Genomic DNA, 19,830 nt, shown 5'->3' with positions numbered 1-19,830 from the left:
GCGCAACAAAATTAGTTGGTGACATAACCCAAAACAAACAGAACACATTCCTAACACAATTGAACATGCAGAAATTATATTAAGTAACTTAGTATCTTTCCCCTCCTTTTGAAATTAATTTCTATGTAGCACTTCAGAAATAATTTTAATTACATTAGAGGTGTTGTCACATTAACAAAGAACAAATTCTATAGGGCTGTCAAAAACAGCCTTGTAACTGTCAGTGGAAATAGAAGCAATTTCATCACTCGTTAGTCATGACAGAATTTGATTGACATCACAGAAAGTATTTACCCCCCCATTCTGCATTATGTAAAAAACCAAAAAACCCAAACCCAAACAACCAAGAATCTATTAATGAGCTTCTTTTTTGTACATTTGAGCCTAAGCTGTCCCTTGAGGTCTTATGACATCCTCTCTACACACAGCCTCGCACTAGACTGAAATAAGAACACCTGGACTGAGATCGATTAAAGCACCTACGCTCACCTGAAAAGCTACAGAGAATATCAAATTTGCCAATGCTAGTCAAGTTACACAGTACCAAAGTGCCTGACAACTCTAACTTGCATTTTTTCTAGACATTAATCTGATTTAATAATTCTCTCTAGGCTGTTCTGTAGTGCTTAGCAGCATAGTACAAACTCTTCTTTTTACAGCATCTTTGCAAAATGGACCATTGTGAAAATAAACCAGATTTTATATACAGGGAACCACATTTAGAGTGGTTAAGTTCAAAAGTAAGCATGAATTTTGCATGCACACCATGACAATCTTCAGAGCTGACTTTTCAAAGCACTAAACACCTTGTTCAGCAAGTACTGCTCCAATTTATTTTCATTAGGAGCTGCAAGATCACTTTTTGAAACCAAATCCAAGACTTGAGTTAAAGAAATAGACAACATTCAAACAGAGATCTCAATGAAAAGCTGACATTTAAGAAAAGTGACCCAGTCTCATATAGAGCATTGCTATGGCAAAAGCAGAAATAGACTGTTTCCTCCTGCAGTCTTGCCATGTTCACAGTTCTATTTTCTATTTCTCTTATGAAGCAGGTAACATCAGAGAAACAATGCTCAAATTTTCAGATAAAGTCAACCACATCATAATTATTACAGCATCCAAAGCCATAAGCAACAAAACCTTTTTCATACGACTAGTGGCACGCTTTAGAGACAAAGGCTCTTCCCCCACAACTGATAAAACAAATCCAGCCATAAAACGCAAACTTATTTGCCAAAGCAGCCAGAAACTTCTTGGGGGAAAAAAAAAAAAGTTGCCTAGTAATCGAAGTCTATATCAGGATGTACACAACAGAAGCCGTTTAAGATCATACCAGCAGTTGTATGTTCAACAATTCATAATTCCCAACCAGTGAATATCAATCAGTTTTACAACCTTAATGGTCCTTATAGAAACTAAATAAAACCAAGGGGTTTTATGATTTTAACACTCAGAAACCGCCTTAAGCACCACATCTACACATACAGCAGCAATGTGTAGGATTGAAACTTCACCATTTAGATTTCTCCTTATCATTACAGTGTTCATGATAGAAGGAAACATCTGACACACTCTTTACATACAGGTTGGCATTATAAAGAGACACAAAGATCTGGATTCAGATTGATTAAACCAAACAAAGATGCGCTGACGAACACCAGTCTCATGGCCTGTTTCCTGCTACCATTATTTCCCTCTCCCAGAAATTCTGATCCTCCTTCCCATTACAGAAGTACTGCACCAGTTATCATCATCCCCCAAGCATGCTGTCATTACTAAACCAAGCCAATTTAGGTGCTAGAAGTCATTATGTCCACAGTGTTCAATCTGAAGATAGGGTTTAAAATGAAAACTGTCTTTACATATCACATTGGTGGAACCTGAATCCACACAGAGAACTGTACAGCTATCCAAGTAAGTGCTGAAGGAAATGAAACAGTAACAGAGACAACCATATACACATGCAGGCTGAACGGTATCTTCTCAATTTAGTGTCCCACTAGATGATACACATTGCAGAACTCAATCAAGTTGGGAAATTATAGCTCCCAAAACACAAGTCAATCTAAATGGTTAGCTTGAGTAGTGTAACAAGACTTGTACCACTACTTTGCTACAGGGCACTGCCTTTAAAATACGTGTTATGGCTACAGAAGTGGTTCCTGCTGTTAAGATAAGAGGCCACTAGTGCTGAAGCACTTCAGTTGAGACATCTCCTGGCCAAACTGGCTCCACAGGCATCAATGAATCATCAGTGCTAAGATTCTATACCCTGCCAAGTCCCCAGTCGCAGACGCGGCTGCAGTGCCGCAGCTCCCGCTGAAGCAGGTGTTTCAAGCAGTGGGATAGGAAGCGATGGGGGAGCAGCTCCCTCTGCCTTCAGCGCTGGTGTGGCTACCTGTTTCTGCTACCCGCTGGAAAAGAGGGGCTTCCACCACAGCCAGGCTGGTGAGGTCCAAGCGGCAGCTCCATCCCTTGCACTCACGCTGCAAAGCTTGCAGTGCCACATGGCTCTTGCCTGCCTTGGCTACCCCGCCGTCTCTGCCCCGAGCCACCGCTGCTGAGGGGAGAGCGGGCAGCAAAGGGACCTGCTGCTTCTATCAAATGCCACGGCAGCACTAGTGACCTGGATCTTGCCCCACTGGGACGAGGTGAGATGAATTTTGGAGCTGTTGTTGCACAACATATTGAAGCTTCTCAAGGAACAGAGCCAAGCACTGCACAGGAACTTAGACAGTAGGTTTAAACAGCAAAGAGAGATTTCCAATAGAGCCTTCTAAGGTATCAGCCATGGGATAACAAGGTGAGAAGAGAAAGCTAAATGAGACAATTAACTGAAAATGTCACCCAGGAAGGGGAGGGCTGGCAAGCCTGCCAGATATGTCATCAACAAGAGTCATGGCACGCACGTGCTGCCTGGCAGGGCTGTGCTGAAGACTGCCCAAAGCTGAACAGTGGCAGGCCCGCTCCATCGCTTCACCTACCTAAAATGTCACCGTTGGGGTAACTGTCTGTTGCCTCACTGTCATGGTTTAACCCCAGCCAGCAACTAAGCACCACGCAGCCGCTCGCTCACTCCCCCCCGCACCCAGTGGGATGGGGGAGAGAATCAGGAAAAGAAGTAAAACCCGTGGGTTGAGATAAAAATGGTTTAATAGAATAGAAAAGAAGAAACTAATAATGATAATGCTAATAAAATGACAACAGTAATAATAAAAGGATAATAAAAGAATATACAAATGATGCACAATGCAATTGCTCACCACCCACCAATCGACACCCAGTTAGTCCCTGAGCGGCGATTCCCCCTCTCCCTACTCCCCCCAGTTCATATACTGGGCATGATGTCACACGGTATGGAATACACCTTTGGCCAGTTTTGGTCAGCTGCCCTGACTGTGTCCCCTCCCAACTTCTTGTGCCCCTCCAGCCTTCTTGCTGGCTGGGCATGAGAAGCTGAAAAATCCTTGACTTTTGACTAAATACTACTTAGCAACAACTAAAAACATCAGTGTTATCAACATTCTTCTCATACTGAACTCAACACATAGCACTGTACCAGCTACTAGGAAGACAATCAACTCTATCCCAGCTGAAACCAGGACACTCACTCCTTACCACTGCCTTCGTAGGCAGTCATCAGCAGAGGTTTATCCCTTAAGACCAATGCCATCATCCAGAAAATTATGAAATAACATCTTATAACCTCAAATTTTACACTTCCATAAAGGATATACCTGCTCAGCAAAGGATCAGAGGCTGAAAAGGTACCTCCCTGCCAGGAATGCAACGCCCTCATTCACCAGGAAAACAAGCAGGGCTGTTCGAATGAGAGGAATCAACAAGGGAAGGGCTGTGCTCAGCCAAGTAGATCACTTGAGGAATGTGAAACATCACCATTTTTCTGAAGTACAAATAGTTGTACTCCAGTACACTGAGTGGAAGTATTTCAACTAAAGCATTCAGAAAACTACTTTCTGACCTGAAAGGGGAAAAGAAAAAAAATCAAATTTTTAGGAAAACAATGTATATTTATTCAGATTATTTTTTAGATAAAAAAGAAAAATCTTAGGTTTAAGTTATCTAGCAAAGAATAATCAAAGCAGAATCTTGCAGGGGGGAACCACTGAAAAGGGGAAGTACACTTTGGCTGAATTCTGTTTCTTTTCTACAAAACAACCCAATGTGATACAGCAGTGGGAAGCCATTTTCCTGTCATGATACGCACATTCTTACCAAGTCATCTGCATGTGACTTTTATATTTCTTTCTCTAGTATTCTGAATTAAAATAGTTTTCTTTTTAATCAGCAATTCCTTTTTTCTAAGAGCTTTCCTAATGAATAGTGAAAAAATAATTGCTGTCAGTTTAATGTTTCAGAATTGGTAAAGCAACAAACAGGTGTAAACAACTCCACAAAGCCTATCACTGCAATATGGAACAAGGGAGTGCCACAGGTGCACAGAAAACAAGTGAAATAGGCTTAGGCTTTTCATAGCCCATACTAGTGAAATGCCAGGAGATAGACTGGGATAGCAAAGGAGAGCCTGTGTATAGTTCTTGTCTCTTAACTCTACCACTGGAAAAGGGTTAACAAAATCAGAAAGCTAAGATTTATATTTGATACTGAAAGCCACGAAGTTTTTTAATCCATCTATTGAAAAATGCAGTGGTTTTAATTTCATTTGTGAAGTTAAAAATCAGGTTCACCACCACATTTTGCTTATTAACTTTTACAATCTTTTAAAACATTGCTTCTTTCCAGAGGAAAGGAATTTTAATTCCTTTCTTATTCCCAGAACTGTCACCTGTATGACATACAGATTTCTGCTGACAGCTTCTGTTCCCTAGGCATATTCAGCTCTTTCACTGAAAGCTGAGTATAACTATATAAGGAGAAAAATGTAAAACAAAGTGATAATCCCCTTCCACTGACATACATAATATGAAAGAGGTTAGGTTTCATTCACTCTGATGGTAAAACCAGTTTATTTTTACCAGCTTACCTAAAAGGACACCAAAAGGGATTATGTTAGCCATAGTTTCACAGTACATGAATTAAGCAGAAATAAGTTGCAGTCTTCTATAAAAATACATCTTTAATTAATCTTTACATGAGCATAACATTGTAAATCAGCTAAAAATAGACAAACCAAGCGATACTACTTCTTGATAGCAAGGCTCAAGAAAAAAACGCCAAAAAATTCAACAAATCTTTTGGAAGCTTTTGAATTTACTTTTCAAACATCTAAATTGATTATAAAAAAATTACTAGTTGGTAAAGCAGCCATTAAGTTGCTGTATTTTCTCCAAGATCACAGGAAATTGTATCATTATGTACTAAAAATTAACCAGTCAGAGCATATGAAGACCAAGAACTCCATCTTTTTCCTTGAAATTCAAGAAGAAGTAATAATGATACTACACTTGTACAAGACAAATTCACTTTGCATCTCTAAGTGTTCACTTGTACTGAAAAATATCTGTAACCCTGAAACAAGACTGTTGCCTTATTTTAAACTGATGAGCAAAATAGCTGGCTAACCACATTTTAAACTGATCAGAGAAATAACTGGAAATTTGGTTTTGATTAGCATCCGTATGGAACAAGATGCAGTGCAAAGCGAATCCTTCCAATCAAGATCAGAGCAGCTTTCCACTGGATATTCCATATACTTGGACAAAATCTTTCCCAGTTTATGCCAGGCTTTACACGAGTTACATGTAGGAAGAAACAGCTGTAGGCAGACAGCTCGCACATATCATAGGGGGATACAACCTTTTTGGAGATAATAAAAGTCCAAAGTCCATTAGACTGGATAATAACTTACGCCTATCGTGCTAGTACAGAACCATCATCTATACTCTTCAGGAATCCACCCTCACACATCACTATCTGGAGAATAAAGAAAAAACAGTACTTTGCATTAAAAAAAGAAAACAAAAAACCCTCTTTGAAGACATTATACCTGATAGTTCAATATAGTTTTACTTGTCATTTACTGGAGCCTTACCAAACAGGAACATGCAACGTACCACAGGCTTGGAAAAAACTGTTACGGAACATTGTTCATGCTACTGGATACAACAAAAGATTTATATAGAGATTTCTGAATATTTATCCAAGAAGAGCTCCAGAAGCACAGACTATTTTTTTATTTTACTTTTTTTCTTTTTTACTTTAGAGAAAGTTAAAATGTTTTAACATTGGTGTTGGAAGTATCACACAACCAACTTGGATCCACCAGAAGTAATTTTACTGGATAAAAAACCACTTCCTTCACTAAACTACATTTTCACTACATAGGATTTCACTTGGGAGAAACCTTAACAAGACCACTCAGTTCAGTCCTGGGTACAACTCTACTTACAAACCATCTCAGGTTAATGCCTTCTAGCTTCTCCTGAATAAAAACAGACACTGAAAGTTACACAAGCGAATGACTGAGGCCATCAAAAATTATTCCTTAGCATCACCATCCTGATGGCTATTACTAGAAAAGAAAAAAACCCAATAGGACTCCAGGATGCAATTCTCTGCAGCAATAGAAATAAGCTGTATTTTGTTCTTGAACTGAAAATCGAATATTTGTTTTGTAGAACAAAATTATTAAAATAGGGAATTGCCAAGGTTCAATTTTCTTATGAATTAAAAAAAAAAAGATAATTCAACCAGCAGACATGCTACATCTTAATATATGGCAGTAAATTAGACTCCAAATGTTATGAACAACTATACAATGAAAGTAGTTGGGGATTATACACATACAACCTTCTTGTACAGAGGAACCTCTGATGGAAAATTTTTCATCTAAAATAAAATTATGTCATAAGGAGATCAAAGCTGAAACTTTAAGGGGTCTGCAAATCAAAGGCTGGAAAAAAAAACTTCATATACATCTGGAAAGGACAACAGTACAACACATTTTATAGGGTACAGCTTATCTTTACATTTAGGACATCCAACCTAATTTTTAAGTTCAAAGAGATACAGGCAAACCAGCAAGTACTCTGATAACAGATCCTGATGGCGAAGTTTCCTTAGAAACTACTCAGGTCTGCCACTTTTTTTTCTCTGTGCTACAGGTACAATAAAAGAACTGTTGAAGTTCAGTCCTAAGGAAATGCGAGTGCATAAATATATATTTTAGATCTGTTTCTGTTGGTGGTAAAGTAGTCAGCAAACTAGGTATTTCACCTGCCTTAAATATTCAAGACCTAGAGTAAACTAGCCCTTATGGCCATGCAACAGACGGCCTGCTCTCTTCTAGAGATACTGGTCTGGAAAAGCATGCCCTTGAATAACTTGCATTTTCAGCTGTCCTGCACAGTATCACAGGCACAGAACAGCAGAAGCCAAGGAAACTGGGGACAGAGACTACCTGGGAGAAAGAATAAATTTCCTCTTATATTTAACTGCACATGCTTAAGCACCATATTAGTACTGAACTACACATATGTCTATGTGAATAAACCAACTGGAAAGAGGGATAGCATTCACAGAAGATGTGGAATAACGTAAAAACCCGAACGGCTTTAATGGAGTCCCTTCTACATTAAATGAAAGAATTGCACATCATTAACACTTTAACAAGTGATCATCAATTCACAGTTTGTATTTGTGGCTGCATTATGTAGCAACTGAAATAGATATGTTGTGCAATACATATGAATAAATGAATTAAACTATTTAATTCCCTATAAATTATACTGCAAATTTCTTTAAGCCTTATCAAATTTCACAAGACAACTCTGAAGCAATATTACCTTGAGAAGCCTTAAATGGCTGCTGCATTTAAAACTTCTGATATGTTTCAACTTGTTCCAAGCTTACCAATGCTGGATCAGCCAGCAAAGCAAACTCGATCCATGGCAGCAGATAACTGATCTACCATAAAACCTTTATGGTAGAAACAGACTTATATATAAATTTTTTAAACCAATTTGAACTTGAAGAGTAAATTTTGCCAGATCAACACATTCCACATTGCTATGGTAACTCTGAGAGGGAACTAAGAGCCTTTAAGTAATTAATTGCATCAGGCACTAGATCGTAAGTACCTAACCTATCAACCTTGTTTTGCAACTACAAGTGCCTCTTTTGCTCTCTCCCAGATGTTCTAACTCAGTCAGACCTGCTGAATTTTCCAAGTTGGTATGTTCTGAAAAGAACTCCTCAGACCATCACCAAATGAAAAGGAAACTAAGTGAAGTAAAGCTACTAGAATAAAATTAACTTTCAAGCTGTCAGAGCAATCCATTTACAAATTACCTAAAACAGTCATTCAAGACGGTAAGATAATACTAGTCCCTGATGGGCAATCCGAACCAGACTGAAAACAGATGATCAATACATTTATGTATTTCATATTACTAACAAGCTACGAACAAGCTATAGAAAGTACATGAGGGTAAAAACCCTAAAGCTACTTGGAGAAAACTAACCTATGCTTGTTGGCCAAGAACAGCAGAAAAGAAAAAAAACAATCACCAGATACACGAAACAAATACTTTGCAGACACATTGCAGTAAAAAGATGTAAGCCTCGCTCCCATGACAGGCACACAGTAGAAGCTCATGAGAAAGATGAAATTACAAGTAGAAAACAGATAGATCTTGCACCCTAGCACACAAATAACACTCACTCACTGAATTGGGTTAAGATACAGATGCACCCGAGCTGATCTCATGGAGAGCCGTACCAGCAACATACTGCTTTTATGGGGAGCTTATTGCATAGACAGTCTCAGGCAGCATCCAAACTAGGAGAGTCTGAAAGAATTAAGCCAGCCCTGCACAAAGCCATTTGAATGTTGCTGCAGTGAACACTGAAGTCCAGGAGCATATGACCTTGGGGAAAGCATCAAACCTAGCCTGGCTCCCTATATATGTGCTGCAGTGTGCCTGAGCTACCAGATCTTCCCAAAACAAAAAAGCTAAGGGAGAAACAAGGCATGGAGGTACTTCTTCCAGCTCAAGACCCTAGCTGGCTTCAGCAGAAGTCAGAAAGCATCACCAGCACCAAATTAACTCCATATGCTCTATGTCGCAGCACTGCATTTCCCAAAGTGTATCAATTAACTTGCATTACAAGGATTTTTCCATTCTCTGCTGTAACCCAGCTTTTTGTTACACTCTCTGACATCAAGTAAAATTATATCAATATAATCCTTAAATGGCTGTCTTTGCTGAGGAACTACTTAAAGTGTATAGATAATAACCCATCTTGATTCTCAAGCATTGTATCATCTCAGTTTTCTTCATATTTCAATTCTAGTATGTTTCCCTTTCCCCGATTTCCGCATTTATCTCAGGACAGCAGTAAATTTTCCAGTTAAGTTTTAACAACGTTAAATTCTATGCAGAATTTAAAAAATACATTAAAAAAAATAATTAAAAACTCGCAACTAGAGACCGAAGCATCTCTCCTATGAGGAGAGGCTGAGAGAGCTGGGGCTGTTCAGCCTGGAGAAGAGAAGACTCAAGGGGGATCTCAGAAATGTGTATAAATACCTGAAGGGAGGGTGCAAAGAGGACGGAGCCAGGCTCTTCTCAGTGGTGCCCAGGGACTGGCCCAGAGGCAATGGGCACAAACTGAAACACAGGAGGTTCCCTCTGAACATCAGGAAACACTTTTCTACTGTGAGGGTGACCGAGCACTGGCACAGGTTGTGCAAAGAGGTTGTGGAGTCTCTGTCCACAGAGATATTCAAAAGCCATCCGGACATGGTCCTGAGCAACTGGCTGTAGGTTGCGCTGCTTTAGCTGAGGGACCGGACCAGACAGCCTCCAGAGGTCCCTTCCCACCTCAACCATGCTGTGATTCTGTGATTATTTTTGTCATGAGTTGTCTTACTCAAATGACAAAACAGCTGATAGCTCTCTCTCCCCTCCAACATCAAACCGAGATGAAAAAGTACTTTTTATATAAATAAGAAATTCTTATTCTGTGAGTTTTTACATAACAGTATTTCCTTCAATTCAACAGCAAAGTAATCAGTTGCATCACCATCATGCGGCGTTATATTGCAGGAAGGGAGGAAGTAAATTGCCTCTCCCCTATGGTGCACTGGGGGAGAGAGTTCAGTATTTCTCAAAGGCTTTTTCAGCTTGGTCTGTCTTTAAAAAAAAAATCTTCACACAATTTTTTTACCTTTTTGTCCAACAAACTCAATATACTTTGTGCCACATCTCACACATGTGCATCATAAATAAAAATACAAGGCCTACAACCTTTACTGAATCACTCCATTTTAGCCCATGCTAGAGGAGAATTCAACTCGGTTTCTCAAACCTGCATCTTTACAATACACTAGAAAATGAAATACGAGTAATACATTGAAGATAAAGAGTTATAACTTCAAACACACAACTGCATAAGGTTTTATGACTTATCTTTATATACTGATAGGAAGAAGACTTCTGATGCTATACTTTAAATAGTTCCATATATATAAATTACCTAACTCAGAATTTGTAACAAATCTTAGTTTAGTTTGAAAGTATAAGAACTTCCTGAAAAATATTCTTTTCCCATATTTTCGGTAATTCTGAGTTTACAGAACCTAGAAGTCCAGTATTTACAAATTTTAAATTAACAGAGATGATGGACTTCACACAGATCAGCTTCCAACACAACTGATATCAATACCTACTCGATCATAACTTGCTTGCAAATATTAGACAAATCTTTTTGTATCAGGTAATGAATCTCGTCTAAAATTTCCAGCAAGCACTCCCTCACCTGAACAGAATTTACGAAGTCACATCTTCAGTCAAGAAAAAGATAACTCTCAGAGGAAGAAAAGCTACAGGAAACTCGATATACAGAATTGAAATTATGTACAGGGGATCTTAAAGAAGCTTCCAGTGGCTGGTTCTGAAATGCAAAGCTCTAGCTAATCTTACTGCTGTTTCTTTCCTTCTCTCCCCCCGACTCCCCAAAATCTCTCCTTTCCCTAACAGCAAAACCGTCAGAAGGAAATGTGTGCTGCTTCAGCACAAAGCCTGCTCACTTTGCTGGAGCTTTCAACCAAGGCATGGTTAAACTCGCACATAACTAAACAAGGTACAGTGCCTTTATATAGAGGTTCACTTCTGTCTTCCCCAACATAGAAAAGTAACAGTAATTCTGGCATAGGAACAGAACAAAATCAGGACTAAAGCAGCTAAATTCCCCTTAGCATATCTGTAAACATCCTAAGAGAACAAGAACACACAAGTAAGTTACTACGATGTAAACTATAACAGGAACATACAGGATACACTTGCTACTCAGTGATAACTTGGTATTTGCTTGCCTAGTATTAGTGGCTAGTCTGTCCTTCTTTGCCCATCAATGTCATGCTTATCTCATGCTACCTTATCTTGTTATTTCTTTGGGTAGTTATACCCTTATGTGGACTAACCTGTCTTAACTATCTACCATTGCATCCCAAATCACCCCAACACAGATGTCAGCCAATGCTTAAATTACCCACTCATCCATCAGAAATGGCTTCCAGCAGACCTGGTTTCACCCCTTTGACAACTCCCAACAGTTGCCGAAGTCTTAAACTAAGAAGCTTTTAAGCTATGAAGTGCATCTCATTGAAAACTTTACAGAAATACCAGTGTCAGTAAAATGGAGGGGGGTTTAAAGCAGTTGCAATAGGAGAAAGTTCACCTGGCTTCTCTATCAGTAAAGCCAACATCAGAGCACTATGAAATCTCTCAGGTTTCATCCAAGCATTACTGTCTTCTGGCAGGTCTGCAGGGAACTCGGCTTCCCTTTACTTCAGCATTACATACAAACGTCTTACTCCTTCAACTGATTTCTGTACTTCTTTTAAAGAGACATTCAGTCTCTTCCATCTGCTGATGCCAGCAGCTTTGATCACCTATTTATCTGCACCCTTCCATCCTGTCCTTACTAAGAGGAGCACCTTTCCCAAATCATTCCACCTCATAGCATCTGGAGAGGTAGCCAACAAGACTACATATTTTGCTTACTTTCATAAGGTAACAAACAAAATACTTGAGCTGACAAAAACAAAACACCTAACAAAGAACTAGTCATTAGAACAACAGAAATTATTTGCTTTTCTAGTTTGAAGCAAATTCACTTTGTGAAGGAGTCAGCACTGTTCCTTTAGAAACACAGCACTGCGTGGTGCTTAGTTGCTGGCTGGGGTTAAACCACGACAGTCTTCTTCCCAGTTTCCTATCTCATTTAGACTGCCTTTTAAGCTGAGATATAATGAACTGTTTTGAGGTAGCCCTGTTCTGCTATATATTAATACAAAACAAAAATCTGGTGAAACACTGATTGTGACAAGGGCCTGCACAGTCACAATGTCTGTAACTCAGGATTGAGAGCTGTTATCAAGACACCCCTTTCTCACAAAAGTATAATCAATACACTCTTCCCACATGGCTTTTTCCAGTAGGACGCATCTGAATTTCAAAGGCTATAAGCAAAACAGAGAGATACTGCACAATATCTGAAACAAACAAACAATAAAAAGAATCCCAAATTGTAAACAAAGCCAGGACCTTACTATGAAGCAGCAGCAATACTTTGTACTTTTGTACTCACAGATTAGCTTAATATAACTGGAATCAAGTCCCCAGAAAGTTATAAACAGCTTCACTTCGGAAATAACTAGAAACAAATCATCTCCTGAAAAACATAAATATAACATATATGCTCAAACCCCTTCTTTATGATTTTCATTAAAGCTATATCAAATTTTTGAGAATGTTGAGCTTTTGTAGCCATAAAGAAAAAATAAATGGCAGATTTTAAGACTAAAGCTAGTTCTAACAGTGTAAGCTGCATTCCTTTCAAGAAAGAGCATTTGCCAAGCATAGCAATTGAAGGGCATCATATCAATCACATTAAAAAAACAAAAAAGTTTCTTCACCCACTATGCTCAAGCCGAATTATGGTCGTATGTATATACGGGAAAACATTTGAGGTTTGGGAACAGGGATGAGACTTTTGAGCCACAGTTTTATTTCTAAGTTTCAAGTGTCTCAATTTGTACTGTACTTTCTTATGCAAGGATGATAGGGAAGGGAACACAAATTTAAATTTAATATGTAGGTGCTAACCAAAGCCTTGTAAAAGAACTGGAATACTGTATGAAGGAGGGACTTCCAAATTATACCACTCACATGAGTAGCATTAGAAAAGTGGTATCAAAATGGTCTAGCAGATGTGGAGCTACTGCTATTGAAACCAAGGGAAGAAGCTGTCATAGAAGTTTGGGAAGATCTAGCAGAGATACAGGACATGAAGGATGACTGTACACAAGTGCTGTGCATCTAAAGGAACAGTGTTGACTCCTTCACAAAGTGAATTTGCTTCAGACTAGAAGAGCAAAGTTGCTAGACACAATATACATTTCCATATTTTTCATTACAATATATCTTAATCTCTGTTTGCAGCTGTGACACTACTGCTACTAGAAAACGTAAGTGTATTTTTGCAAAAAACTAAGAAATCCTAGTCATCTGACTATCATTTGCTTTTGTAACCAAGTGCTCTGAAGCATGGTTCAAAGACAAAACAGCTTCTAAGTCACTAGCTGACCACATGATGCTAGTTGTTTAAATCCTATGATACTTCATTAAAATCTCTTTATAGCAGTCTATAAAGAGAAAGATCAGAAAAAAGCCCAAAAGAAATTCCACCATGCACTCATGGTTTAGCTTGCCTAAAAGGATTCTGAGAAGTGCCAATGAACACTTGCACTGAAGTTCTCCCATTCTGTAGAGGAACGCACAGTATGAAAGCCTTCCATGCCTTGGTAGAAATCCTCAGGCAGCATTCCAAACATACTTCACATTCAATAAGAACTGCCAGTCAGGCTTTTTCTGCATCCACTCAAATTATCAAAGACCTTGGTGTAAAACCATAGAAATTCATCTAACTTGGGGGCAGGGAGGAGCAGGTGCAAAGCTAGTGCTGAGAAGAAATTCTGACTTTAGGTATCAACAGAAATAAAGAATATTTTTTTTTTAATCTGGCCACATTAAGAATTTTTTTTCACTGAAGCATAAAATTTAAGTGACCTTGAAATGCCAACCATGCCAAACTCCGCTACTTTCTACATCAATGGTTTCCATGAAGAAAACTATTGGTTTATTTTCAAATACCTTTTGACATGTTAAAGAGAGAGAATGTACCTGCACTACGTACCTGCACTACTCTCACACACATTGTCTGCAAGTCTCCATGTGAGCATCCACGAATGTGGGCACAACAGAAGGGACATCTCAACAAAACTGAACTTTTTTACTAACTTAATAAACTATTGAAACTTACTGCTGTATCTGACCTGTGGCTTAGACCTCTACCTAAACCCAATAATACCAGATGCTTAAGAGGAAAGTGAAAAGAACTCTCGCAAAGACCATATAATTTTCAGCCCATCAGAGCCTTCTGCAATCTATTTTTTAAAATTTGGAAACTGGCATGAATTCAGAGGCATGAGACTATCAGCTCTTGTTGACATTAACCAGAATTCAGCTGAACAGCACTGTCACAACTGCTAGCTCAATGCTAGACTCCAGACTGCAAGAAAGTCCGATGGCAAGAAGTTCAAAAATCTACTGGAGCTATACAAAAATACTTTTTTTTTTAATTGTTCTGGATCTGTCACCTTTCAATGTCACTCACATGAACTGGCTTTTGAATCATTGTTGAGACCAAAAAACCCTTTGAAAAGCACTCTAACCTGGTGTAGATATCAGATTTCAAAACACACTTAACCTTTAACCCAAGGTCTAGCGTGATGCTTATTTTTAGCACACCTCAGTATTATTAAAGTGCTCCAAAATAAGTTTTAGTCCCCCCTCCTCTCTCTCCCTTGCCTCCTCCCTCCTTATTTTAATTGTGATGTCCCATTGCCATCTATCATTCATCAGGTTAGCAAAATAATCATTAAGATGTTCTCACATAAGTGTACATTGGTCTAGGACCGCAAGAGGTCATTTTTTGTGTGCATAACACCACACTTAACACAGGCTGCTGTTTTTTCTAGTTCTACTGGAGTATGTACATTATCAATAGCTGGAAACAACATATGTTAACAAAGAAAAGAGAATGTTTAATCAATCAGATGAATTGACTGGAATCCCCGAGGAAGCTGCTTTTAATGAAACAGAAATTTATATCGGTTCGAAGCCTTGAAGCATGAGTTTTTCCAACATTCATCAATCTTATAATGAAGCAGCCCACACTGAAGCTCTCAGCCAGACAAAGCCAAGTATGAAATTCTAAGTATTCATAAACAAGATAACCGGAACACAAACAACACAGCATGCATAAAAAAACATATTGAAAAGCAATAACAAGTTGAAAGTTTAGATGTCTCCTATTATCCCAGACACCTAGATACTATCAGTTATTTTCAAATTTTAAGTCTAACTGCATGTCTTTGCAACATTAAAACCTTTTTTTTAAAGCAAACAAAAATATGGGACTATTTACAAAATGCCTTTAGGTGTCTCAGAATACACATACACATAAATAAGTCTTTCAGCTGTCTGCTAACCACAACTCCTTTCATTTCAGTACCTTCCCATGAGTTCATTAAGTCGTCAAAAGTCAGGTGGCTGGGCAGCTTCTCTCTCTCAAAGCCACTTCCACAAGCTACCTCCTTTTTAGAACTCTACATTTCTTGACGGTAACATCGATAAGACGCACAAGTAACTTTATTCTAAGCCATCTGCTCTACCATTAAAACTGAAAAGCTTTTGAGGCCAGCTACATGATGATTTTCCATCCAAATATCTGCACCACTTTTTTATCCCAAAAGCTGGACTAACCCAGCTCCAAATTCCAAAATGGTTAGCCAAAGACTGCAGGCGCTTGGTACACATGACAGCCTTAATTGCAGGAAACATTGTATTAGTTGTGTGTGACCTGTGAAACTCAGACCTGTCCTTGGATGACTTAGCCATTCCAATGCATCAGCAGAAATATCACGCTGGCTCCTAACGCCCCGTTTTTGACAGTTTTTTAGACTTTTAAGTGTAGCAGCTGTAGCTTCACTCCTAACTCTTTCTGCTAGCAGCATACGACTTATCTCTTGACAGCAGGCGCTGAAGAAGGCACAGGAAACCCCGAGACAGCTGAAAACTAAGGCTGACATTCCCATCCGTCACATTTCTTCCACGTTTGGCACACGCGTGACCTTCACAGGAAGACCGAGGCTCGACAAGGTACGCGAGCGGGACGGCGGTAACATCGATCCTGGCGCCCCATCTTCTCAGCCCCCGGCCGTCCCGCTCCTACAGCCTCCCCCCGTCCCGCACGCAGGTAACAGAAAACAAGCAGCGAGGCAAAAACCGCCTTCCTTCCCCCCGCCCGCCCTTCTTCCCCACCGCCAAGGGCCGCACCGTGAGGCACCCCCGCCCGGCCCCCCGCAGCCCCCTCCTGCCCCCCCAAGAGCCACTTACTGAGCTGGCCGGAGCCGGGCTCCCTGCCGCCTGCTCCCCCGAGCACGCTGCCGCCCAGGCCGCCCAGGGCCCCGCCGGCGGGCGGCGTGCCGCTCTGCCGCTCGAAGTTGCCCGGGTTGGAGAAGAAATCGCGGAGCCGGGGCAGCTCCCGGCCGCTCTCCAGCAGCTCCGTGTGCAGCTCCAGCGCCGTCAGCAAGAACTGGTCCCGCAGAAGCTGCGCCGCTATCGCGTCCATCGACACCCGCGGCGGCTCCCCCGCGCCGGGGCCCGCGCCGGCCCCGCCGCCCGCCCCCGCACCGCCGCCGGCATCGCCCGGCGCCGCCGCACGCAAACCCGGCAGCTCCTCGGGGCTCCCCGCGGCCGCCGCCGCCTCCTGCTGCGGGTACGCCGGCCCGCCCGGCTCGTTGCTGCTGCTGCTGCCGCCGCCGGGCCTGGACTCCTCGGGCTCGTCCTCCTCGGAGTCGCTGAGGAAGGGGTTCACGCTGCTGCCCCCGCCCGCCGCCGCCATCTTACAGCCCGACGCGGCGCGACGGCCGCCAAGGCGCTACCTCGGCAAAGCCTGCGCGGAACCGCCGCCGCAAGCCGCTCCTGGCGGGGCCGGGGCCGCTGCCAGCCCCCCTTCGCTGCTGCGGGCGCTGCCGCCGGCGGCAACAGCGGCTGCCTCCCGCCGCCGCCGCTGCCTCCTCAGCCGCCTCCCACCGGCCCCGCTACCGCTTCCGGATCGCGGCTCTCGCGAGAGCTCCCCCGGCCAACGGCGCCCCAACGCCCGGACGCTTCCCCCGCCTGCGGCCGCGCGCCCGCCCCCTCCGCGCGGGAAACGGGCGGCAGCTCAGGGCGGGGCCCTTTGCCCGGGGGCGGGGCTTTACGGGCCACGCCTGGATGGGGGCGGGGCCGGGCAGCGGGAGCGACCAGGCGGAAGCGGCCAGGCGGAAGCGGAAGTTGCCGGGCCTGGCGGGCGGAGAGAGGAGTGAGTCGTGGCGCGTGCGCACTGAGTGCTTCCCGGGGGGAAAAGGGAAGGGGAAGGGTGCCGCTGGGTCGGTCGCTCGGGTCCCGGTCCCTGATTGAGGGGGTGGGCATAGCCCTGCCCTGCCCGGTCTCCGGGGAGCTCTGGCCGGTCTGGGGCCTAAGGGCGTTGCTGGGCGCGGTGCAGGGCTCGGCTTCAGAGGCCGGGCTGGGGCCCGGGCTCCAAGGCACCCCTCGACCGACCCGGTGCCCGGGTTGTGTTGGGTGGGCCAGTGTGGGGCCCCCGGTCCGGGCGGGTGCTTGGGTGGCCTGAGCAATTCTCCGGCATCAGGTGTGGCTGCTAGGCCTTGAACTGGGGAGGGTGCAGGCACGGGTGGTAGTAAGTTGCGTGTCTGGAAGTACGACGCAGTCAGTTTTAAAAAGACGTTGCGAAGCTGTTACCTTGTCTCTTACCTGGCAAGAAATTTGAATTGAAGCCAGAGATTAGCAACAGGTGGCGTTTGCTACCGAAGGAAGTTCAGCTCACTAGAAATGATGCACAACAGGGTCAGTGTTGGTTTGTGTTCTGTCCCTTTGACAGTAACGTCCTACTCCTACTAATAGGAGCTCTGTTTGTGTACAGCTGATTCACTAGGAGTTACTTGCTTAACTGAGAGCAAAACTGCGGCTGTAATCTTGGTAATAAAATAGTGGCAACGTTTTGCAGTGATACCAAGATCTACAAGCAATGTCCAGTACTGTGACTGCAAACTGTTCCATTCATATCGTGATAGCATGCTATAAAAGATCAGTGCTTTCCTTCTGTTTTTAATTTGCATAAAAATTTGTGAATAGTGTAATCAATTTTGCATTCTCTCCTGTAATAAACTTTGAATTTTTTTTACTAACTTACTGTTTTATGTTGTCCATATACAAAACGAGAGTATTGGGGTGTGACCTGGTTGTAGCGTAAAGTAAAATGGTGGTATATCGAAAATGCTTTAAAATTCGACTCAGACCACAATAAAAATAAGAATATTTCACTGTTGGTGCTCCGGTGGAATTAGTAACCCTTAGAGAAATCTTGTGCTTTTCCTTTCCTTTCTGGAGAGTTAAAGCATGTTAAGTATAAACGTGATAACAGTTGATATGCTGTTGTTGTGCCTCTTCCCTTAAAATGGAGGGAAAAACTTACTGATGTCCTGTAGCAGCCTCTAGTGGCGATCGGCAATGTTTACATGTGCCTTGAAGTTGTTCAGATGTAGTTCAAACACTAAATTCTATCTTTCTTTTAAGAGACTGATTTCTGCCGACTTCTGTGTGCGGTTGCAGGAAGGACTAACTTTTTTTCCCTCTTCCTCACCTAAAATAATGTAAAAGTATTCCTCTATTTGTTTGAGTTTATGAAACTAACTTAAATATTTACAGTTGTCACTCAGTTGCTCCAAAATAATTTATGGTTAGCTGGGCTAAAGTTAATACAGCTGAAATGTGTATTCCAGAGCTGAAGAATGTAGGTAGAAAAGTTTGGTTTTAACAATATGCTTCAAAACAGTTTCTTATGTGGTATACCGAACGGATATTGTTTTGAGAGACCTGAGAAGAAAACCTGGTAAGGAAAGCGTAGCGCTTTGGAGGATGTGTGAGGTGGAAAAAGATGTGTAAGTTCTGGCAACAAAGCATTATATAGGTCTACTAGAGACAGCTACAAATTATTTTTCTCTTCATTTATTTGCTAGTCATTCTGAGAAAGGCAGATTGTTCATCAAGCTGTGTTGCTTCTTACTGGAATTAATGTTTCCTTCTAACTTTTGAAGGACTCGAGTTCTATATCTGAAGAACAACATACCTAAATACATCTCAGCTTGATTTCTAAAAATGGTCTGACAAGCTAAGTATCCAAAATACAAGAGGCTTGTAGAAAAAAAAAAAAATCTTCAGAGTTTTTTGGAGGTGGTGTTGTATAAATAATTTCTTCCATCTATGCGTGTTTTTTCATGAACTTTTAAACTTGCAGTTCTTGAGATGGAAATAAGTAGGAAAAAAAAAATCAGTCTTTGCTTTTACTGTGTTGATTTTGGTAGAAGTGTTAAATCTTGAGTTAATGCTTCAAAGTTTAATGAACTTAAACATATGACCAGTTTCAGGTTCCCTCTATGCTGTTTGGTGGGGTCGTATGTGTGTAAAGTATGGTTTCTTTCCATGCTACTCTAGTACAGTGTCAACTGCTCTCACAACGAGTGAACACACAGTTTAAGTCAAGCTATAAGGGGTTTTCTGTTTCAGCTTCTACAGACAGGGTTGATTTCATTTTAAAAAAAATGTGCTGAATACTTGGAATGTATGAATTAACGTGTCCTAGTGAGTCCTACAGTGAAGTAGGGTAGCTTTGTTTCATCTGATTGGATTCCCAATCAAGACAGCAAACAAAGTAATG

The 19,830-nt window shown here is 41.6% G+C and overlaps 2 protein-coding genes across 7 annotated transcripts in view; one reads left to right on the top strand and one right to left on the bottom strand.

The window, feature by feature from the left end:
* RELCH (RAB11 binding and LisH domain, coiled-coil and HEAT repeat containing) overlaps positions 1 to 17,185 on the bottom strand; it is an 85,784-nt gene extending 68,599 nt beyond the window's left edge. For 3 of the 6 annotated variants that reach the window (XM_069808944.1, XM_069808946.1, XM_069808947.1), the window contains exon 1: positions 16,452 to 17,184. In XM_069808944.1, coding sequence (XP_069665045.1) covers positions 16,452 to 16,959 — 508 coding nt within the window. In that variant the 5' untranslated portion in view covers positions 16,960 to 17,184. Of the gene's footprint in view, positions 1 to 16,451 lie in introns of all 6 variants that reach the window. The other 3 variants (XM_069808945.1, XM_069808952.1, XM_069808948.1) reach the window with 2 other exon arrangements.
* A 164-nt stretch (positions 17,186 to 17,349) lies between these two features.
* PIGN (phosphatidylinositol glycan anchor biosynthesis class N) overlaps positions 17,350 to 19,830 on the top strand; it is a 111,414-nt gene continuing 108,933 nt past the window's right edge. The window contains exon 1 of the mRNA XM_069808942.1: positions 17,350 to 17,418. The gene's annotated coding sequence lies outside the window, so the exon portion shown is untranslated. The remainder of the gene's footprint in view (positions 17,419 to 19,830) is intronic.

The sequence above is a fragment of the Haliaeetus albicilla genome, chromosome 21, assembly GCF_947461875.1.
Source record: "Haliaeetus albicilla chromosome 21, bHalAlb1.1, whole genome shotgun sequence".
In the NCBI taxonomy this organism is placed as follows: domain Eukaryota; kingdom Metazoa; phylum Chordata; class Aves; order Accipitriformes; family Accipitridae; genus Haliaeetus; species Haliaeetus albicilla.
Note: the sequence above shows the minus strand (reverse complement) of the source record. Positions and strands in the feature narration are given on the sequence as shown.